Source organism: Ciconia boyciana, chromosome 1, assembly GCF_034638445.1.
Source record: "Ciconia boyciana chromosome 1, ASM3463844v1, whole genome shotgun sequence".
Classification (NCBI taxonomy): Eukaryota; Metazoa; Chordata; class Aves; order Ciconiiformes; family Ciconiidae; genus Ciconia; species Ciconia boyciana.
Window position 1 is genome coordinate 211,399,597 of NC_132934.1, and position 21,132 is coordinate 211,420,728.

The 21,132-nt window shown below is 40.8% G+C and overlaps 1 protein-coding gene across 1 annotated transcript in view; it reads right to left on the reverse strand.

Moving 5' to 3' along the window:
- Positions 1-7,302: 7,302 nt before the first annotated feature.
- Positions 7,303-21,132, reverse strand: part of TMEM135 (transmembrane protein 135) — a 189,183-nt gene continuing 175,353 nt past the window's right edge. Inside the window, exons 10-15 of the mRNA XM_072850762.1 lie at positions 18,951-19,118; positions 15,514-15,577; positions 14,718-14,794; positions 12,980-13,078; positions 11,300-11,367; positions 7,303-9,658 (exon numbers count right to left, since the gene is read on the reverse strand). Coding sequence (XP_072706863.1) covers positions 9,526-9,658; positions 11,300-11,367; positions 12,980-13,078; positions 14,718-14,794; positions 15,514-15,577; positions 18,951-19,118 — 609 coding nt within the window. The 3' untranslated portion in view covers positions 7,303-9,525. The remainder of the gene's footprint in view (positions 9,659-11,299; positions 11,368-12,979; positions 13,079-14,717; positions 14,795-15,513; positions 15,578-18,950; positions 19,119-21,132) is intronic.

A 21,132-nucleotide genomic window follows, 5' to 3' on the forward strand; every position in this document is an offset into this window, starting at 1 on the left:
TCCTTGGCATGCATTGGCCAGGACCAACCAATACACGGCCAGCAGGTCCTGGGACATGTCCAGGAGTTTGCATGGGCTAGACCTCATTCCCTCTGGAGAGTTTTCTGGTCTGGCCTTGGCAGAGAGACAACCGCATCCCCATGGGCATGTGGGAGATGGGAGTCTGCTTAGCGCTAGCACAGCTGAGGAACATCAGTGCAGGAGAAGTGGTGGCACAGAAGGTCCTTAGAGATCTTCACATCTGAAAACAGCAGACAAATGGCAAGTTAAACTGCAGCTGGGGTGGATATTGAGAATCAGGATTTGAGGCTGAAGCACCAAAAATGAGAATGAGACTCCTAAGTTCTCTGGGACTCTAGTCCATGCTCTCACTGTGCTGGTTTTGTCTGGGATAGAGTTAATTTTCTTCACAGTAGCTGGTATGGGGCTACGTTTTGGATTTGTACTGAAAACAGTGTTGATAACACAGGGATGTTTTTGTTACTGCTGAGCAGTGCTTACACAGAGCCAAGGCCTTTGCTGCTTCTCACCCCACCCCACCAGCGAGTAGGCTGGGGGATACAAGGAGTTGGGAGGGGACACAGCCGGGACAGCTGACCCCAACTGACCAAAGGGACATTCCACACCATATGGCGTCATGCTCAGCATAGAAAGCTGGGGGAAGAAGAAGGAAGGGGGGACATTTGGAGTGATGGCGTTTGTCTTCCCAAGTCACTGTTACACATGATGGAGCCCTGCTGTCCTGGAGATGGCTGAACACCTGCCTGCCCATGGGAAGGAGTGAATGAATTCCTTGCTTTGCCTTGCTTGTGTGCATACCTTTTGCTTCACCAACTAAACTGTCTTTCTCACAACCCACGAGTTTTCTCACTTTTACTCTTCTGATTCTCTCCCCCATCCTGCTGTGGGGGAGGGAGCAAGCGGCTGTGTGGGGCTTAGTTGCCAGCTGGGGTTAAACCATGACACCTACCTACTGCAGGAGAGAGCAGACAGGAATGGAAGGAGATCTTTCTTCTATGTGATGGCATAAAGTGCTTAAATTGTCAGGTTTTTGGCAACACTTCCCAACACAGCAAGCAAAAGGTCACTTTCCTTATAGCACAGAAAAGTCTTAAGGCTCAAGAGCTCAAAGAAAGATTTGGTCGAAGGATCTGAGCTGAGTTAAGGACTGAAAATCTGGCCCCAACTCCCCTAGGCTTCCAGGAAAATTACTTTGCATTGCTACACACGCTGTTTTATTTTGACTCATTCTCATCTCTGTGAGAATATTCTCCTCCCACCCCAACTTATTAAAGCAAAATAATTTCAAAGTAATTCAAGGAATCAAAAATTAATCCCATGCTGAGTGGTATTATGATTGCTGGAGCAAGCAGTAATTCCTGTCCAGCATCCCTGTCTACATACAGATCAAAGCCAGCATTACGGTCAAACACATCCTTGGCTGAGAAAGGCAGCCTCACTGCTGCTGTTCCCAGCTGAGCAAAAAGGTTGAGCTTGCCCCGTTGGATCATCTTCGGATGTTACATGCCCTGGAGCAGGGCTGCAGATAATCTTCAGCGGCTCTAGGTTACTGTGGGGTTGAACAAGAACTGTGAGGGTGAAGGGGGACAGACAGGTGAGCAGAAACTCCAGCTGGGGTGGGCAAGACTTCAGCATATGGCTTCCCACAGGAGCACTGCAAATGCTGTTTTTCAAGCTCCTTCTATTTCCCAGAGCTGCAAAGCATCGAATGTGAGGCCCAGGGTTGTGCTCCGAAAGCAGCTGATCATCAGAGACTGCAGGGAGCCAAGTTTCCAGGCAGGCCAACATGTGAAGAGCATTATCAAAGGGGGAGGTTTTTCATCAGGGCATCTTTGTTCTACATGTTGCAAATTGCAAATCACAGGAGGCTGTTGGGCACATCTCTGAGAGCAGCAGCGAGTCTGGATCAGTCCAGTTCAGTAGGACTGATCTAATCAGCCTGGTCCCTGGTTGACTCTAGTAGCTCCTTGAGAAACAGACTCCCAAACGTCAGAAGAAGCCTGCGGTGGTAAGCGGCCCTGGGCTTAATGATCAAGAGTTTGTTCTTCTGGGCTGCTGGTTTCCTGCCCTGATGTCAGCAGCCTATGAGTGGGCAGATGAAGGTGTTCTGCTGCTGGTCCCAGAAAAACATGTAAGTTGATGACTTTTGCTCCTTGTAAGCCTGCAAGCATGAAGTAGAGTTATCAAGTCACACACCAGCTTTTTCACTTCCCTGATATCCCTTGCATGAGCAACACTGCTTTGCTTTTGGGACCAACAGCAGGGACAGGGCTTACACTTCACTGAAGGATGTGGCTGTGGGACTGACCCACCTGACTAAAGAGGGTTGATCTCCAGGACACCTCCTTGCTGCCAATGTGACCCTGCAGAAGATTCAGCTGAACTGTTGTAAAAAAATAACTGGATTTCTGCATCACCCCTGGTATGTTGGCTGGGAAATCAAGGCCATGTGCTCTCAAAGATGCAGTCAAGCCAAAATCTGATAACCCATTGCAGAAGAACATTTGGGTTGGCAGACCCAATAGCAGTCGTGACAGAGCTTCATGGTCTTCTTCCATATATGACCAAGCAAAGTCCCATTCCGAGCCACCCTGACAACAGACCCACCTGGGCTGGTAGTGGGGGAAAAATGCATTAATAATAAATTTGGGGCTGCAGCCAAGAGGCCTAGATCAGCTCCACGCAGAGGACCAGTGCACTCCCATAGGAGACCCTGGCCAGGACTCCTGGACTTTCCTTTACCCCTGGGGAAATAATATTCCCAGCACGATGGGGCTGACACAGAGCACTGGGTAACAGAAACGTATGGAGGGAACAGGTAAAGGTGCAGGGACAGGACCACCTTTTTGGGAGGCACTACTGGAGATGGGGCTGGTGGAAATGCACCTGGTTTCCCTCCATGACCCCATAAGCCGGGAGCACTGAGGGCATCAGTCAGGGCACCTTCTAGGAGTGAGGAAACGTACCCACCTGGTGGATACCTCACCAAGCTGGTGAGAAATAGCAAATTTTACTGCTTGCAGGCCATACCCTCCCAGAGCCAAGGGCTGGTGCCTCTGGTGCCTGTGGAGTTGCGGTGGGCTGATGGTGTCCTAGCAGTCCTGCTGAGCGGGGCCCGTGGCCAGGCTGTCCTGGGAGCTGACTTTTGTCCAAGCGCCCATTCCTCATTACACAGTACCCGCATAAGCCACTGCCTTTTTTAAGCCTTCGGGTGTAGTTAGAGCTGATCTTTCGGTCACTTTTTCAACTCCCGTAAATGGTCACAGGCAAGGAGTTCCCCAGTCGAGTTATACGTCATGGGGGGGGAAAGTTTCTTTTTTAAATTCATTTTAAATCTGCTTAAACTTAAGCTTAAGCTTCGTTTGGTGCTGCCAGGTCTTACAGTGGAGGAGGCAGTGAGCACCTGCCCCAGGTTGCTGTAGAAGAGGCCAGACCTCGCCTCTGTACAGCCAGCCGAGAGCTGTCCTCTCCCACCAGGCTCCGGGCACCACCCAGAATACGTCATGGGTGAACCAGGGGGTCACTTTCTGCCTCGGTTTCAGACTGTTTACAGGATATTATTTTTTTGTGTCCAAGGAGACGTAAGAGCATCTCAGTGCAAGACGGTTTGAGACGTTAAATCTGCTTGTGAATATAATCCTAGTGACCTGGGCTGGAAATGCCTGATTTTTTTATTTTTTTTTTTTACAGCCCATAGACAATGAGCAAAACAACATTTCTGGGGTGTTCAGGACTCTTTTTTTGTTTGTATCAAAATGGTGCAAGGAGCAGCGTTTTAATGTGGGGATCTCACACCAGGTCTGTTCACCCCAGCCCAAATCTGCCCCTTCTTGCAATCTTTTACTGCCTGCAACAGGAAAGCAGGTTTTCACTCTAAAATAATAGGAAAACACAGAAAAAAGCCTTGCTTTTGTCCTTGACCCTGTACGATCAGGTCTTCTGTAACCTTCAAGCAGTCCTGGGAACAGTCCCATCAGCTTCTGCTCCAACAGCCACGGCAGCATTTTTTATGTCTCCGTTGTGGCAGCTGAGGGGAAAAAACATTGATTGGATTCCACCGGTGTGAGAAGATTAATCGTCCGCCTGGATTTCCAACCAGCCTCTTCCACCCTGGGTAAAGCCTTGGCATTAATATTTAAAATTCTTCTGACCTCTCTCTGTTTTAATTAGCAAGTGGAAAACTCCCTGGCCTGCGCCAGGAAAAAAAAAAGTCCTTAAGATCAAAGGGGGCTCTAATTCACGTTTCTGCTTGCCACGTTCAAAGGAGCCTGTTGGTAAAATGAGTGTCGTATTTGATGGAGATGGAAGGACATAATCCATCAGCTGCAAAAGGTGGGTGCTGTGTCCTGAGTGAAGTGATCCCATTTCAACGTGGCCAAAGGCAAGGGGGAATGCTGGGTGATTTTGCCGGTACATCCACAACAGCCATTTTAGGCTCCTTATGGGGGAAAAAATATCCTGGCTTCAAATATTACTGTAAATGTATCTACAGGATAAATAAAACATTCAGGATCTTCTACTAAATTTTAAGAAAACCCATGAAACTGTGTAGCTCAAGGGGAAGTGTCAAATTCTTCCGTTGTATCCTCAAAGGAGTGGGAGAAAACGTATTTGTTTTGTAAAAGGAGGTGACTTGTGAAAATGAAATACCCCCCCCCAACTCCTCCCAGTTGAGTCACCTGCAAGTACCCTCCAGTGCTGGATTCATCTGGGTGCAGAAAAAGGGTTGAAGCGAGGGAAACGCCAGTCTCCTTGGCGAAGGGCTCACTGCTTAGAAACACGAATCTGGAAATGGAAACCTCCAGATCAGTATTTAGGCACAAAGCTATGGCCACCAAAATGACTTCGCTGGCCCAAATTGTATTTTGCTACATACCACCCTCTCCCTGGTCCTATGTTTCTTCTGCATCACAGCAAGGATTCACAACCCTGATGCTGATGTAGAGAGCCTGGGCCCTGCTTCTGCTCCATGTTAAAAGTAGTTGTGGAAAAAAAAATCCTAAACACAGTAAAAGCTCAATTTAAGCATCACTGATTTTCTTGCTCTCTTTCTTTTTGTGCCTTGTCAGTGCACACCCACCCCAGGACCAGTTGTCTAAAAATATTTTCTGCTGGCAGAGTCGAAATTGAGGCATTTTCACACAAGCTGTCCTCAATTTTAATTTGCCAAGCATAGGGCTGAGCTCAGACAACAGCAGACCTCTCTGTCTGGGATGTCACCAAGCATCTGGAACAAACCCCTTCCCACGTCCTCAAATGCAAAAGTAGAGTGGCCTGGGCAAAGCAGAGGGAAACTCTCAAAGGAGAAAGGGAACAACCCAACAAGTTCTATGAAAATTATTTTTGAGCCTTACTGACAGTTCTCAGAAATGTCCCATCTAAGACAGCTGGGGTAAAAGGGTCCCAGGTCTGCTATGAGAGGTGTGGGAAGCTACTAGGAGAACAGGTTGCCCACATTATGGAAGACATTTTGGTTCTCATTGTGGCTGAGAAACAAAGACGAACATGGAACTTCTTAACCACACAACAGAAACCCGTATTTTCTCAGAGCAGCCTCGCCTGGAGAAATGTCACCTGCAGAAGCCAGAGCTTCTGAGATTGGCCTGGAGACCCAGGTGTGAGACAATACAAGGAAACTCAAGCTTTTACTTTCAGCAGTGAAATCACTCCATCTACACTGAAGCAGTTCTGATGTTTTACTCATCTTCCTCATGAACTGAGACAGCGTTATCTATAAAAACTAAAAATGTGTCACTGTAGGCACTCTTAGCTTTTATTATTAGCTCTCTAACATTTCTATATGCCTTCATGCGCTCCCTGGTGGAAGTATCTACCACACATGAACCCAGCAAATCTGCACTAATCTCAGCCTTGTGCTAGATTTAAAGTGATTCTGTAAAAAAAAATCCTCTCCTTTAGTGGATCTCAGTGGCCCATGTCAACACCTTCATCATCACCATCCAACAGGCGATGAAGGTCTGCAACGGGAGCAATCTCATATGGCCTGAAAATCAGCTGAAAGGCGGCAGGCAAAGGATACTAATGAGCATCCATCATACAAGATAGAAGAACAACCGCAACCTTCACTCTGGGATTTCGCACATGTATATTAGTCGCAGCCAGAACGTCTTGGATTGCGAGGGGAAAACTCTAGATCTGGACTGCTGAATTCTGCTGCTCCTAAAGCAGCTCTGCCGACCAAAACCCAAGGCTGGCAGCAAAAGCTGGGGTGCACAGGGACATCCCTGCCTGGCTGCTCCATCTGGCAGGAGCAGCACTCCCCTGGATGCCCAATGAAGGAGCAGTTCTGGAGGAGAAGCAAAAGGAGGCATCCAAGGGCTGTAAATGGAGCTTGTAAGACAGACGGGAGGACAGGGGACAGCTGACACTGGGCTGGGTAGAGGTGGGAGAGGGATGAAGACCTAAGAGGAACTGAGGAAAAAGTCTGCGATCGGACGCAGGGAGCATGGGGGTCTGGGTGCAAGATGGGGAGTACAGCCACAGAGAGCGAGATGCAGAGCAAGGGCAGTGCAGTAAGAGCGGTAGGGATGGCGATGAACTCTCCAGAAGAGCCATGCTTGCAAACAACTTCAGGAAAAGCTGAAAAAATTGCCTACCAAAGGCGTATTTGCTCCTGACTCCTGAGAGCCACGGATGAGGAAGCAGCTCTCGGTACACCCTCCTGAAATGCCTGCAGGGAGCCGAGCACCGTCTTCCTGCACAGCCTCCCTAAGGACACCCAAATCTCTGTCAAGGAGCTGTGATATTTCAGGTTGACCCACCACCTCCCACCATCTCCTGAGCAAGTCTCCCCCCGTATTCCTCTTTGCAAAATCAACTTCTATTGCAAGAAGTTGGACGTGATCCAACAGATACCCATCATATGATCAAAAAAATAAACAGCCGTGCCACATGAGGTGGTAGGAAACGCTGCCATTTCAGTCACGAGACCCAACCGTCTGGCCACGTGGCGGGCAGAGCTGGAGGCGTGCAGCTTTTCACTGCCTTCATAACTGGCTATGTGGCTTTCTCTGTTTAAAAAAGAAATGAAATAACGTCAACACATATTGCGTAATTACCTGTGCAAGCGCAGAGCTGAAGTTGCCAGCTGAACTGCTTTGGCACTATCTCTTCGCTTACACTGCGTTAGGACTTTATTTTGTAACAAATGCATAAAATGTAAATGTTCAGTCACATTCCTGGCATTCCTTCACCACCGAGTATCGCTTCACTGATGACTCCCAATGGCTTAATAACAACAACATAAACAAAAAGTCACTTTTTCAAGCAGCAACTTTATTATTGGGAAAAACATTAGGACTTTATTTTTTTTCTCTTACATATACTTGATTTGAATAAAAATAATTTAAAATTTTTAAGTTTCTTTTTATATTACATGAAAATAACTCAAAACAAGGACTGTAAATTTTGGAAGCAAGAAGACATAGACAAAAGTGTTGTTTAGCTGCTGAGATGTAGTACTTGGATTTTTTTAACTCAAATAGAGAAACAATCACAATTGTCATTCCAGTGAAAAAATTAATCCATCTATAAAGTATCTTGAAGTTTGAGAATGGTATATAGTCACACTAGAATGTATTCATAATATAGTGTGTGAGTTCTAGCGTATTATCTAAAATATATAACTTCTCAGACTTTACAAGGTCAAATATTTTAGACCATATTCCAGTGGAAAAACACTACAAACCTATTACGATCCTTTTAAAGTTCTCATTGAATTAACTTTTACTTCCTTTTGAGGAATTTTAATATAATATTTCAAGCAATGAAATCTTGCATACAAACTAGCTTGCAGAACTTGGTTCACACTAACTTGGACAACTGCTGTTTTAAAGGCTGAAGCACCTCCAGTAAGAGTGATAAAGCATCACTGTTACAGTAGCTGATGAAGAAGCAGATTTTGTGCAAAGACAGGTACAATTTTCATGAAATTTCTATAAATCTGATAAAAACTATTGTATATCCAGTAATAAGAAATTAAATTTATGGGAATTAAAATATACTTAAGGCTGGGGTAGGATTACAGTGTTACAAGACAAAGATTCTATTAATTAATCCAATTCATAACATCTGACAAAGACTTCCAATAAAACACTGATTTCTTCTTCTTTTTTCTTTTTAAAATACATGCAACCTACGGCAGTTTCCGTTCCCTGGCTTACCTCGTCTCTTTTCAGTTTAATGTGAATATAGTTCATCTTTTCATTAAGTTCTAGGGTAACAAACACCATTCAGCATCACCTGAATGAATTCTAAATTAAAAAAGCCCCCCAAAGCAAAAAAAGCAATTAGCATGTCAAGGTCTCAGTTTAGAACACAAACCATTATCTGCAGAAATACGCAGGGTAAAAATGAGATGGAATTTGCATAGGTAGTTATTTGCATTGAGTACCATATTAAATCTAATGTAACTGTCCCAGTCGTGGCTGTCTGATGGACCGACGGAAAACCACTCTTCACTGAATACAAGGAAAAAATACTATTAATACTATCGTCAAAACTGTTCTCTTGTAACAGTCTAACCTCAGGGGTCAGTTCTCTTTTACAGAAGTGCTGACTGGCGTTGCAGCTTGACAAACAACCCGATGCCATCTAAAGCGACAATGTCAAGCCCTTTAAAAATAAACATTTAATTTCAGTATATTTTGGGGGATTTTGTTTTGTTTTGTTCTTGGCTTTTTTATTTTTGTAACTGTCTGCTGTTTCCAGCACCATCTCAGAGGCTGGAACGTTTCATTCCTTCCTCTGCCGGTTTTGTCATTTTCCACTTGGCAGATACTGACCACCACACCCTGCTGCTCCTCATGGCGCAGCAGTCACCGGTACCGCCGCCTTATTTTCCTTGTCTGTTAGCTGTATCATCAGTGGGATTTACAGCCCTGGAATGTGATTTCTGAATTAATCTGCCTTTTCTTTTCCTAAGGAATGCCTTTTTTTGCAACCATAGCTGTGTAAAAACACTGTAATTTTAAATAATGAGTGGGTGGTGACTCTTTTGAGATGTATCAGTGACGCAATTTAGAAAGCCAAGGAGGCATTTTCACCCGACTGCAATAGTTTTAAGATCAGGTAAAATTTTGGACCTAAACTACGCCACTTGTCTTCCTTTGTAAATTAAGAATTACTTTTAGTTTTACCAAGAAATATTCTACTGGTATGAACTACAGAATTTTTTAAATTATTATGCATATTTATATTTTACTTCTCTAAATATATTACTCATTTGTTTAATTCATTCAGGATTCTACCATACTGTCAACCAACTACAGTAATCCAGAAATTTTTTCTGTGTATGGAAGGGGCTTAATCACTAAGCCACACCTTCCTGCAAAGCTTCAGTATTTTTGGTTGGTAAAAAGCATTTCTCATTCAAATAATACTGAAGTGGAGCCCAAGCCCTCCTCCATGCATACGACTGTTAACTTAATTAACTTTTCAGGACAAAATGCTGATCACATTCAATGACAAGATATACTATCGTTTTCAAGACAGCTCCAGCGGTAGCTCTGGTGGCACAACCGTGTATCTTGGGTCAAGCTTAGGTGTGAAATCCTTGAAGTTCTTAGATGCCTCAGTACCAAATACATCTAAAATTTTCCTGTTCATGAGAGCAAACCTGAAAAAGAAGAGACACGAGAGAGCGAACAGATTATTAATTTACTTTTGAAAAAATAAAATTATTAACAGTTATTTTTTTATAAATTAATTTAATTTATTTATAAAATCATTAAAATTATTTCACTTCATGAACGACTATCCAAATCTTTGAAATACAGGCTTCAGCTTGCACTGTTTAGAGACTACAAGTTTTTCATCTTGGGCAATAAAGATTTAAAAAAAAAAATAATCTGACAATTCTGATTAATAGTGCTTAGTGTAGACACACTTTATATAACACAGCTTGTGGAAAAGGGGAAAGGCGAGAGTCCCCTTCTGTGTTTAACTTCACAAAAAAAAGTCAAAACAAAATACGCTACTCTTTCTTCCCCCAGCCTCGCAAACTCCAGCCAAGCCTGCCCAAGTGTGGATAACAACTTTAAGGGTGTTACAATCTATTTCCATCTCTTTAGTCTTCAAAATTGTTGAGTGAAAGACCTATGAAATACCAAAAGAACCTGCCTCTATGGAGAGAGTATCGAAATTACTATTACAGAGATTTACTTCAGATAAAACAAATGAGCAGAATAGAATTTCTCTTCCTCCTCTCTTTCAACTAAAGCAATCTTAGGATTAGCACAAGAAGGAAAAATGCAGCCAAAATTGGACATCTGCACTGACATCATTCCCTGGATCATGTTTGTACAGCCTCAGAGGTTGCCTGCAGACTGCCTCCAGGCATCCCAAGGAAAGCTTCCCACTATGTCTAGCAATGTATTCAGTCACCTCCTGTCCAGCTAAGAGTGTACTGTGCCATGGGGAGCGTAGGTTCAACATGCTCCAGGGACTGGCCTCTGATTTCACTTCTATTTTTATAGTCTGGAGAGCTCAGTGTCACGACAAACATTACCTTTTATAATCCCATTCATAAACTGATCTACATCATGATTTGGATGCCTTGTTTCTGCCACATAGTACATCAGTATAATAGCGTACACTTTACTAAATTGTATTTTTATAAATCAGTTACAGCAAAATCTATTTTAAAAGGTAAGCATTTTAGATCCCCACAGCAAACAAGAGAAAAAATATCCAATAAGACATTACAGGGTAAATTTTTGGTTATAATCAGTGAAAATTTTTCATTAGTTTTCCAAGAAAAAAAATTCCTTTCCCAACTGAAATAGATGTCCTATAAAAAACTATTGAATCTTCAAAGTATTCTTAGGAAATACTCTGACATTTCTAGTAATGCTTCTAAACATGTAGTAATACCATGTTGTCGATCACTGTACATACTAAGTCATTTCTTCAACCTGTATTGTTGTTTACCAGATTCTTCATATTCCACTGAAATCTGAAAGCATTCCACCCTCCAAGTGAACTAAAGATAAAAAATCCTTCAAGTAAAACACTCATCTGCTAAATAGTCTTAACTAGATTTAAGTCTTTGCTCCTGTCATTAGACTAAACTTAGCAGTGTCACTTCAGCAGCAAAGAACTTCAAGTGGACTGGAAACCATTTGAAAAGCAAAGTAAATACGCAGGAAATTAGCCCATACATACTCCTACAGCTCTGCTGTTGACAGCAATGACATCGAAAGTTGAATGTGATCAATGGCGTGTTTAGACAAGCCATAACGTAATCCCAATTACATACCTGCCCTTTGTTAGTCGTAAAAGAAATTTCCAGTATGAAGGTCTCAGGTTCTGAACTTCCATGACAGCCTGCAAGGAGAGTATTCTGTCAAGGCCACCTGACAGCATCAGGCAAAAGCTTCATCTGCTACATTACGTTGCCAAAACCAGTGAAAGGATAGTTATGGAAATATATATATATATATATTTATTATTTTTTTAAAATCATCTCGTGATTCATGGACCGAAAGCAGCTGTGATCACCTGCCAAGGTCCAGCACTGCCAGTAGACAAAGCACTCACAGCTGAATTCGATGCTATACATGACCTCCACCAGCACAGACTGATATTCCCATAAGACTGTCTTTCAAAAGTGGTGGCAGTTAACTTCGATCTCATTGCAGACAAAGCAACAATAATCCTTATTACTCCTACCTGCATGATTTTGCACTTGTGGATGCCAAATTTACCTGCTATTTTAACCTCCACTCACTCTGCATTTTGTGGTCTACCATTTCTTGTAGTCAGTCATCTTCATATTTCATGTTAAATAATGTTATATAAACAAAATCCTTGTCTTCTCTCTATTCCATTACTTTTCCAGGTAATTTATGAATATAGTGAGTAACAAACACCTCAGCATAGATCCCTTTGCTAATTTCCCCCTTCCTCCTCCCTCCTAAACCTAGTAATCTATTTCCAGTCTTAGGCTCCTTTTCCAAATACTTATTAAGTAATGAAAAAACCCTTTCCTCTTTTCTTGTATTAACTTTATTTCTGTTGGCCTCATACGATGGTCCTTGCCAATAGTATTTTGGAGATTTCAATGCTGCAGACCTTCAGGCACATCCCAAGCACTAAAATACCAATTCATTTTCATACTAGAATGAGAGATATTCCCAAATATATGGGAGCAATGAGGAGGAGGAGTGGAACTGTCCTGTTAAGCACGAGACAGCAGAAGGGGTCATTTAGGGTTTGACCCTGCTTTAGGGTCATTTTATATTCTTTTTATTGAAAGGTACAAGAAATACATATAGTTATGGAGGTCCAGAAAACATTCAGTGGGATATTTCAGAAGAAGGTCTAGAAATGGAGACATGTAGTGGAATAGTAGAGTAATTTGGGTACCACTGAAAAGGAGCTTTTCTAGCTGATGCAGACGATAAAAGGAGTGAGGGTGAAGGCATGTAATTGGCTTGGGAAGTGCAGAAGATGGTAACTACAGCTTGTTTCAAATATAAAACTTCATATTTTCTTACTAATTTTTGCAGATTCTTTCAAATAGGCAACTTTAATTCAAGTTAGTTGAAAGTGAAAACTTCTAGTTGATTAAAAAAACCATAAAATATTACAAAATATTGTTTGTCTCCTTGAGAAACAGTGCGTTCATATGCTTATGAAAGCCCATACATTTATGTTCATCTTCTCGAGCAATGCATTTTGAGATCCTTTCCAAAGTATTCAATGCTTTGTATAATGTAATCAGCTATAAGCATATGAGAAATTTGAGTCCTAGAAATGATCTTCCCACTGTGACACTCAAAAGCAGGATGCAGGAGCCCCAATTCACAGCATCTTGCTGGAATCACGACATCACACTATCTTTTCTATATCACTGTATCCCTGTACTCCTCATTTCATTCAACATTTGACTTAAACTAGAAGAACTTCATATTCTGTTAGAAGACAACATACTTACTGCCTGAAAGCATATCGATGTAGAAATGGCATAGATGATGCTGTCTGCATGAGGAAAATAGGGAAGCTTTCCTGCTTCAATGCCTTTGAAGTACATAGTCTATAAAAATAAACAATAAATGCTGAACGAAACAAAATAAACAAAGTAAAAGTAGCTTTTTACTTTTTATTTATTTTACCTTTTCAAAGTAACATGTCAACATTACTAACCTATCCTCATATATTTTTGTATATGTCCACAAATGTGACATTGATTGAGATAGCTTATAGAAGCTATCCAAGACCAATAGAACAAGAAGCTATTAATGTATAGAACAGGACCTAGCAACAGCTTAGGTGTTAAAAGGTAGTATGGATCTTAAAGATAAAAAAAGGGAAAGTTTGCTATGTTAAATTCTTCATTTTAAAAAAGCAAAAGAATAATGCAATAACTATTCCAACAAAGTGAATATTCACTGTTCTTAAACAGCTTGAAATCACATACTTTCCTTTCTGAGAAAACATGTAAAGTTTATTTTCCTGAGCACAGCTTGACCTTCCAAAGCAGCACACGCCTCTTTGGTCAGTTACCCTTGGCTTGTGTAAGATGATAAAAGTAGAAAAAAAAAAAAAAAAAAAAAAGAAGAAAGAACACACAGCACTTTTCTTATTTCACTGCAGCCACAATGTCTCAAAGTCCAGAGAAAACCATCAGCAATACAAAATAATGTTTTTTTACAACTGGTGTTCTGAAAGTCAATACAGATAACTCAGATTTGCTTTTATATAACCAGTATGTGAACTACCTTCAGAGCTTGATCTAGGATTACAAGGAGCAAGAATAAACAGACTATACCTTCCCTTTTTATGTTTAATTTTATGCTTAAAAAAAAAAAGTTCCTTCTTTTTATGTTCTTTGAAATGAATTCTGTTCTGGTAATGGAGGTGGATAAATATCACTAGGGAACAAGGCCCTCAAGGTCTGCAGGAGAAAGCTTTGTGATTCAGGGATGATGCATAAGAGAACACTCTCAACTTATTCCAGTGGTGCTGTTGGGGAAATAACCATGACTAAGTCCCGATTTTATGGACAAATCACAGTAAGAAATCAAAAGCTGGTTAGCAAAGTATAATCAACATACCCAAACTCTACAACTTTGTTTTTTTCCTGGGCTTCGAATTTTAACAAGTTCATAGAAATCATTCAAGCCTGAGAAATAGTAATTAGAACGAAGTTCATTGCAAAGCTCGGAATTCAATCAGTTGAAGTATACTGACAAACAACTCCAGCTATAGACTAAAACCTAAGTTATTTTGAGTTATCTTAGATTGTTGAACGCCAAAATTAGGGAACAAAGGCAGGAAGTTAAGCTGTAGCTTTTGGCAATAAATCTGCAATTAAGGACTAGGTCCGATTTATGTTTCTGGCAGAACAGACATTCTTGGAACTTTCAGATTTAAAAAAATCTGCAAAACCTACAAAGCAAAGGGCTATCAGGAGATTAAAAAAATTCATGGAGAATTTACATGGAGACCAGTGGATAAAGGACTTTTAAAATGAGTCACAGAAAAGAAAATAAGAAAGAAATGAGACCACAGAACGGCACTGCCTCTTGGCAAACACGTACTGAAACACACCACCACCACACAACTTTGTATTATACTGGAATTGTCTGACAAAGCCTGTGAAGTTAATTTTCTTTTTCTGCCTTGAAAAAATAGATGAAATGAAGAACTCTGTTACGAGGGTAATATCTTACCTCTACTAATTTGGATGCCAGATACATAGAGATAGTAGTACTTTTGTAAAACATCATAGAAAATCCTGCTAGACAGCCTGTAACAATTAGAAAACAAAAGTATTGTTAAGATTGTGATTTATTGTTGCTGTTGCAGTAAGTCAGCTCAACAGACACTGCGTAAGATTGTGTTTTCTGTTGCTACAACAAACTTCAGTGATGTTCCTGTGCTGCCCATCAAAATATGGTTTATGTCATTAACAAAAGAGAGATTTGAAACCCTGAAATAAATCTGTAGTTCAGTGCTCAGGAGCACAGCACAAAATTTCCTCTCTCATCCCACAAGGAAGAGAGACCTCTGAGGTTCCAATACATGATAGATGCACAAACAGCAGGGAAGGGCCTGCACCACCACCCAAATGTCGTGGCAAAAGGATCCAGTGGCAAAAGGATCCAGTGGATCCAGTGGAGCCCATCCTTTCAATTGTGTATTCTGTCACGTATGGAAGAGTCAGTAGTCGAACCTCACATCTCTACAGTTGGAAAATAAAGGACAAGTTCACATTTGTGCATACAATAATATACTGTCCTTGAAGCTGACCGTAAAAAACACACCATTTGACTGAATTTGCCTTACAATTTTAATTGCAAGTCTCTATTGGAAGCTACTTGAAACACCACTGTCATTTTGACACAACCTTGATGTACACAGTCCTATTTTCATCACAGAAGTCTGAAAAGGGAATGGGAGGACAGACAAGAGAAATATTTGCAGAGTGCCAACAGAGGCAATATAAACTTCTTGCCATGGACTCACCAGCTACAAGTGCATGAAGCTCATCGTCTAGGTTTCGTACCCAACGCAGGAAGCAACTAGTACCCTGTAGGTGAACAGAGACCAGGGTTAGCCCTAGTTATTTCTCTTTCATAACGCATAGACTGGAGATATTCCTCTATAAGCTAGTAATATAGCACACAGTATGAATTAAGAGTGTAGTGTGACTCATAACCCACAGTACCTGAAACATTTCGGTGTTTTAATTAACAGTTTACCGCTACCATTTCTTTCAAAATCAGAGAGCAGATCAATCTAATTTGAATACCAATCTAATTCCAAAGCTGACCTTGAATTCACATCATCTTCATTTGCTGTAGTTGTCTAGACTCTTTCCCACGATAAAGTCTGTTTTCAACTACACACCAAACACCTTGAGATTTTTCCATACATCCAATAAATTCTGGAACCAGGAAGACACATTAATCTAAAAAGTTAGAACTGCATATGATTAAAAGACACAGTGAAACACGTAATATCCTGTTTGTTGACACAGACAACAATACACAGCTGTTCAGGCCAGAATAGATGCTAGTAATTGTGGCTTAGGTTGCATTAAAATATATTTCATTTGGATGGCTGCAGGTTACCAAATGATCCAGATTGTTCCACATCTGTAACATCCTCTGCACTGTTTTTTTAACTGTTTTGGAAAGCCATACTATGTCTCCAAATTTTACCCCTGGTAAACTTCTGTTTGCTTCTAAATGGTTTGAGAGCTGTTTAGTAACACCCAATCCAGTGCTGATGGCACCGAGAGAACATTATATAATTCGTTATGACAGCCTGCTGATGTCTACTTTGAGATATGTGTTATCAGCTTCTTAATCCATCTAATGTGTGCTTTTCATGGAATCAAAGAATGATTTATGTTGGAAGGGACCTCTGGAGATCATCTGGTCCAGCCTGAAGCAGGTCTAATTAGAGCAGATAGCTCAGGAATTTGTCCAGTTGAGTTTTGAGCATCTCCAAGGATGGAGACTACACAGCCTCACTGGGCAACCTGTTCCAATATTTGGCCACCCTCACATGAAAATGTATTTCCTTATATTTCTTCAGAATCTCCTGTATTTCAGCTTGTATCCATTGCCTTTCATCCTATCACTGCACACCTCCAAGAGTTGTAGGTATAGCAATAAAATCTCCCCGAGCCTTTTTTCTCCATCTTAAAACCCAGTTCTCCCAGCTTCTCCTCGCACATCATATGACCCAGTCCTCAAATCACCTTGGTGGCCCTCAGGTGAACCCGCCCTTGAAAAAGACATTAAAATAAAAAGAAGAAATGAAGTAATACCTGTGTCCAAAAATGGACACAGTAACACAAATGTGATCTCACTAGCTATTTACAGTGCAGATTTCTAATAAATAAATTCATTGCAAAGCCATTGATACATTGCAATTATGACAGTCAACTTTCCTACTGAAACTTGTAAACTAATTTAAAAAAGGAAACCAGGCTACCATGGCCAACTTATTTTCTGCAAAACCACATTTGCTGACATTAATTAACAGTAAGGGGAACACAGAATATTAATAGTATAGCTACTACAATCGTACAATGGCATTTTGGACTGTTTTAGGGACAAGATGGACTTTTTTTCAAAACAGTCCATAATGCAATTCCTTTGGGTTCAAAATGCATCAAGCGTTTGATTTTTTTTTTGGCTGTGGTCCAAACTTTTGGAGTGACTAGAATCTCTGCTGCCCTACATGCTTATTTCAAACTGGAAGAAAAATATAATGCAATCCAAATCTGTATAAGTTATGGAACACAAACAATAACAGAAAGTAGAATCGTAGAATAAGAGTCTTTTCCAACCTAAACGATTCTATTAAGATCATCGAGTCCAACACTTAACCTAACACTGCCAAGTCCACCACTACACCATGTCCCTAAGCACCACGTCTACACGTCTTTTAAATACCTCCAGGGATGGTGACTCAACCACTTTCCTGGGCAGCCGCTTCCAATGCTTGACAACCCCTTCCATGAAGAAATCTTTCCTAAAATCCAATCTAAACCTCCCCTGTTGCAACTTGAGGCCATTTCCTCTCGTCCTATCACTTGTTACCTGGGAGAAGAGACTGACCCCCACCTCTCTACACCCTCCTTTCAGGTAGTTGTAGAGAGCGATAAGGTCTCCCCTGAGCCTCCTTTTCTCCAGGCTAAACAACCCCAGTTCCCTCAGCCGCTCCTCATCAGACTTGTGCTCCAGACCCTTCACCAGCTTCGTTGCCCTTCTCTGGACACGCTCCAGCACCTCAAGATCTCTCTTGTAGTGAGGGGCCCAAAACTGAACACAGGATTCAAGGTGCGGCCTCACCAGTGCTGAGTACATACTTAAGAAACTATAAATAAAGGTCAGAGTATGTCACCCCCATAAAATTACTATCTATAGAACTAAATTACACTTTGCAATTGGAGCTTTTAAAAGACATCAAAATCATTTCAGCTTTTGCAATTTAAATACTTTTTTCTCTAAAGGCTCTTTTCTTAAATTTTGAGCAAAATTTAATTTTCAAATAAATTCTGAACAGCCCATTTGCACTTTGCCATCAAAAATTTTAAACTCTGTAACCTTACACATTCTTGCCTCTCAGTCTGACTGCAAGTCAAGTGAAATGCTGTTTTGCTTCCAAATAACACTTTTTTAAAAAATTTTCAGTAAGTAGTATTTACCGTGAATAATACTGAATTATCTTAACTTTGCAGAGCAAGTAAAGTGGCAGTTGAAAAATGACATGTGTGATTAAGAATATAAAAGTGCAAAAGGCACTTCAGCACTGCACTATGCAATATATTCTCCCTTAGGGTGTGTGCTTCGTCACATTCTCTTTTGGCATAAATAAACATAATTCAATTAATTCCAACAGTTCTGTATGAATGTGTATCAGTTCGCAATCTGTCATCTTATAATGGTGTAGAAGGGTAGATATTCAAGCGGTAAGTGCAATGTCTCCTCAGCTGCACATGATATATGTTCTGTAATCTCCTGCTATTCAGCGTCAAGTAAGAATTCCAGATATTTGAGCCAAAAAAATCTGCAAATGGCTTCTCTCTGGCAACACTGCTGCTACTGCAGTCACTACTTGTGTCTGCACTAAAATGTTTTTGTGTAACAGCAAGTCCCTTTGAAATCTGAATTCACTTCCTCTGAAGTACTCCCTATCTCCTGATCTTGATACCATGCTGCAAACCCCATCTAGTTTATTCAGAAATGACAGAAAACACGCACAGAATGGAAGACTAGTTTTCTATCTACAATTTGATTACTGCAATACTACAGAATTTGTTGGTGACATGCTGTAGCAAACAGTATCAGTAATATCAAGCAGCTAGACTTTTTAGCTCTTCGAGATACTCTGAAAAGTGAAATAAAAACCATGGCATTCATCATTTCTTTATGTTATAAGCTTACTTTGTATATACTGACGAAAGATCCCAGAAAAGCTCCAACCTGGAAATTTTCCTTGTTGTAGAAGAGGGAAAGTAGCCGGGATGGTTCTGTAAACAGATGCCGGAAGGTGGATGGAATCCGAAGGCAACACTGGATCAGGTAACCGATGCTAAACATCCTAATGAAGCCCTAGAGAAAAAAAAGAACGATTTTGTGGTAAGAAACCACAAATTCAGAAAAAGGAAAAGCAAAAAAGTCTACAGAAGTACTTATTTTTGACATTGAGCAGTTTAAAACCCACTCTGCAAATACTATGTAAAATGCATCCCCATCTTCAAACTCAAGACCAGCATTATTTTCCTGATCCCCCCATAAAATAGCAAAGGCAATAAAATCACAGACAATTGACTCTCCTTTAATTTCTATGAATATCTGAAAGGCCTCAAGGGACAAACTATTTCTCTTCTGCTCCAAAATTCTGTCCTTTGAAATAATCCTGATGACTTCATTTCCAGGTTACTGACCAGCTTTTAACCACAAATGGGTATATAGAGGAAAGTAGTGTGGTGGAAAAAAAGAGCACTTCTACACTCACATGTCTGGAGAAAGCACTAAAGGAGGAAAAAGTCCACAAAAAATAAATTTCAGAAAGTGTAAGAATTAGGAATTGACCCTGATGGCTTGGCACGTGCTCACATACCAAACTGGAGGCTGAGTGACGCTGGCAGCAAGAGAAAGGGCGAAACTGGAAGGGAGATTATGTGCAGAACTACTGCGAAAGGATAACATGGGTTCCAATGATTTCTTCTTACTACTCCACCTTGGATACAGATCTGTTTTTTTATACCATGTCACAAAACCACACTGACTTTTTCTTTCCAAATTCTTCTCCCCAGTTTCTTATAACTTCCTCCACAGTTTCCTATCATTATTCTTACCCTGTGGCTGAACTCCTCTAATCATTCTGAATAAAATCTATCCATTTTTTGGTTGGAAGATGCCTTACCTGAAAACTATCTGTGCACTCACCGTTGGCAAATAAGGCAGGCACCCAATGCTCATAATTTCTGTAGTTCATTTTTTGGAAGATACTCAGGGACACCGAGACAATTCCAGTTACAGGGACAACTGGCAGAGAGTCTGACTGAGCAACCTTTCAAGCTCAGAAACTCAAAACATTTTTGCCTCCTACAGAACTTTATAATGCATCATAAAGCTCATAAAATTTTACTGTGGTTAAACATCCAGTAATAAACTTTTCCTGAAGCAATTACTCTCCCTGCTACTCAAGAAGTGGTTTATGAGAATCAAGTGGAAGAAAATATATTGTGTCATCCAATGATCCAGTAGCTATGAATGAAAAATTTCCACTTTGTCTGCTACTCTTAAAGGTATGTAAATTGTATGTACTGAACAGCTAATGACCCACTTTGTTCTGATCGTGTAATGAAAATGCCTACTGAAGGCAGGCAAAGGTGTAAATGAACTGTGAATTTTGTGTAGTTAAAATGTCAAAATTAAGATAAACGTATATTTGCCCCTAAAATGAAGAGGTACCCTAGTGTGAAGTACATAGCTCTCGTCTTCCAAAAAAATTAGATGATTACAATACCAGGTACCATTATATAAAAAGAAAGTCCTAAAACCAGCAGTTATGAACAAAGCCCAAAACAAGAGAACAAACAACAGGTATGGTATGTTTGACATTTTCACCCAGCTGTAGAAAAGGTTACTCCGACGGGGTGAGGAACACCGCATTAGGAAACACTTAAATTCCAACTGGAAACACTCAAATATATCCGTGATTTTGTTTTTATGAGTAGCCTACTTAAAAGTGCTGAACTGAAGGACTGAGGCTTAGTGTTGATGTGCACCAAAGAGCAATAAGTAGTGCACAAAATCTTTCTATTTAGCTCATTAAATCAACCAGGTGAATCCATATCACACTTACAGGTGTTTTTCAGAGTCACAGAAAGTATTACATCTTATAACCAATGCACAATATTGTAACTTTTCCATAAAAAGACCTCAAATAATGGAGGTAGAAAACAGCAGAGTATATGCAGGACACTAGAATAAGAATAAGTGAGCAAAGAAAACTCTGCTAAGAGCCATTTCTCCACAGAGATTTTGAGCTGGGACTCAGATCAGCCAGAAGTAGCAGCACAGTGAAACTACATATCTGCAAAAGTCATTGAATAAA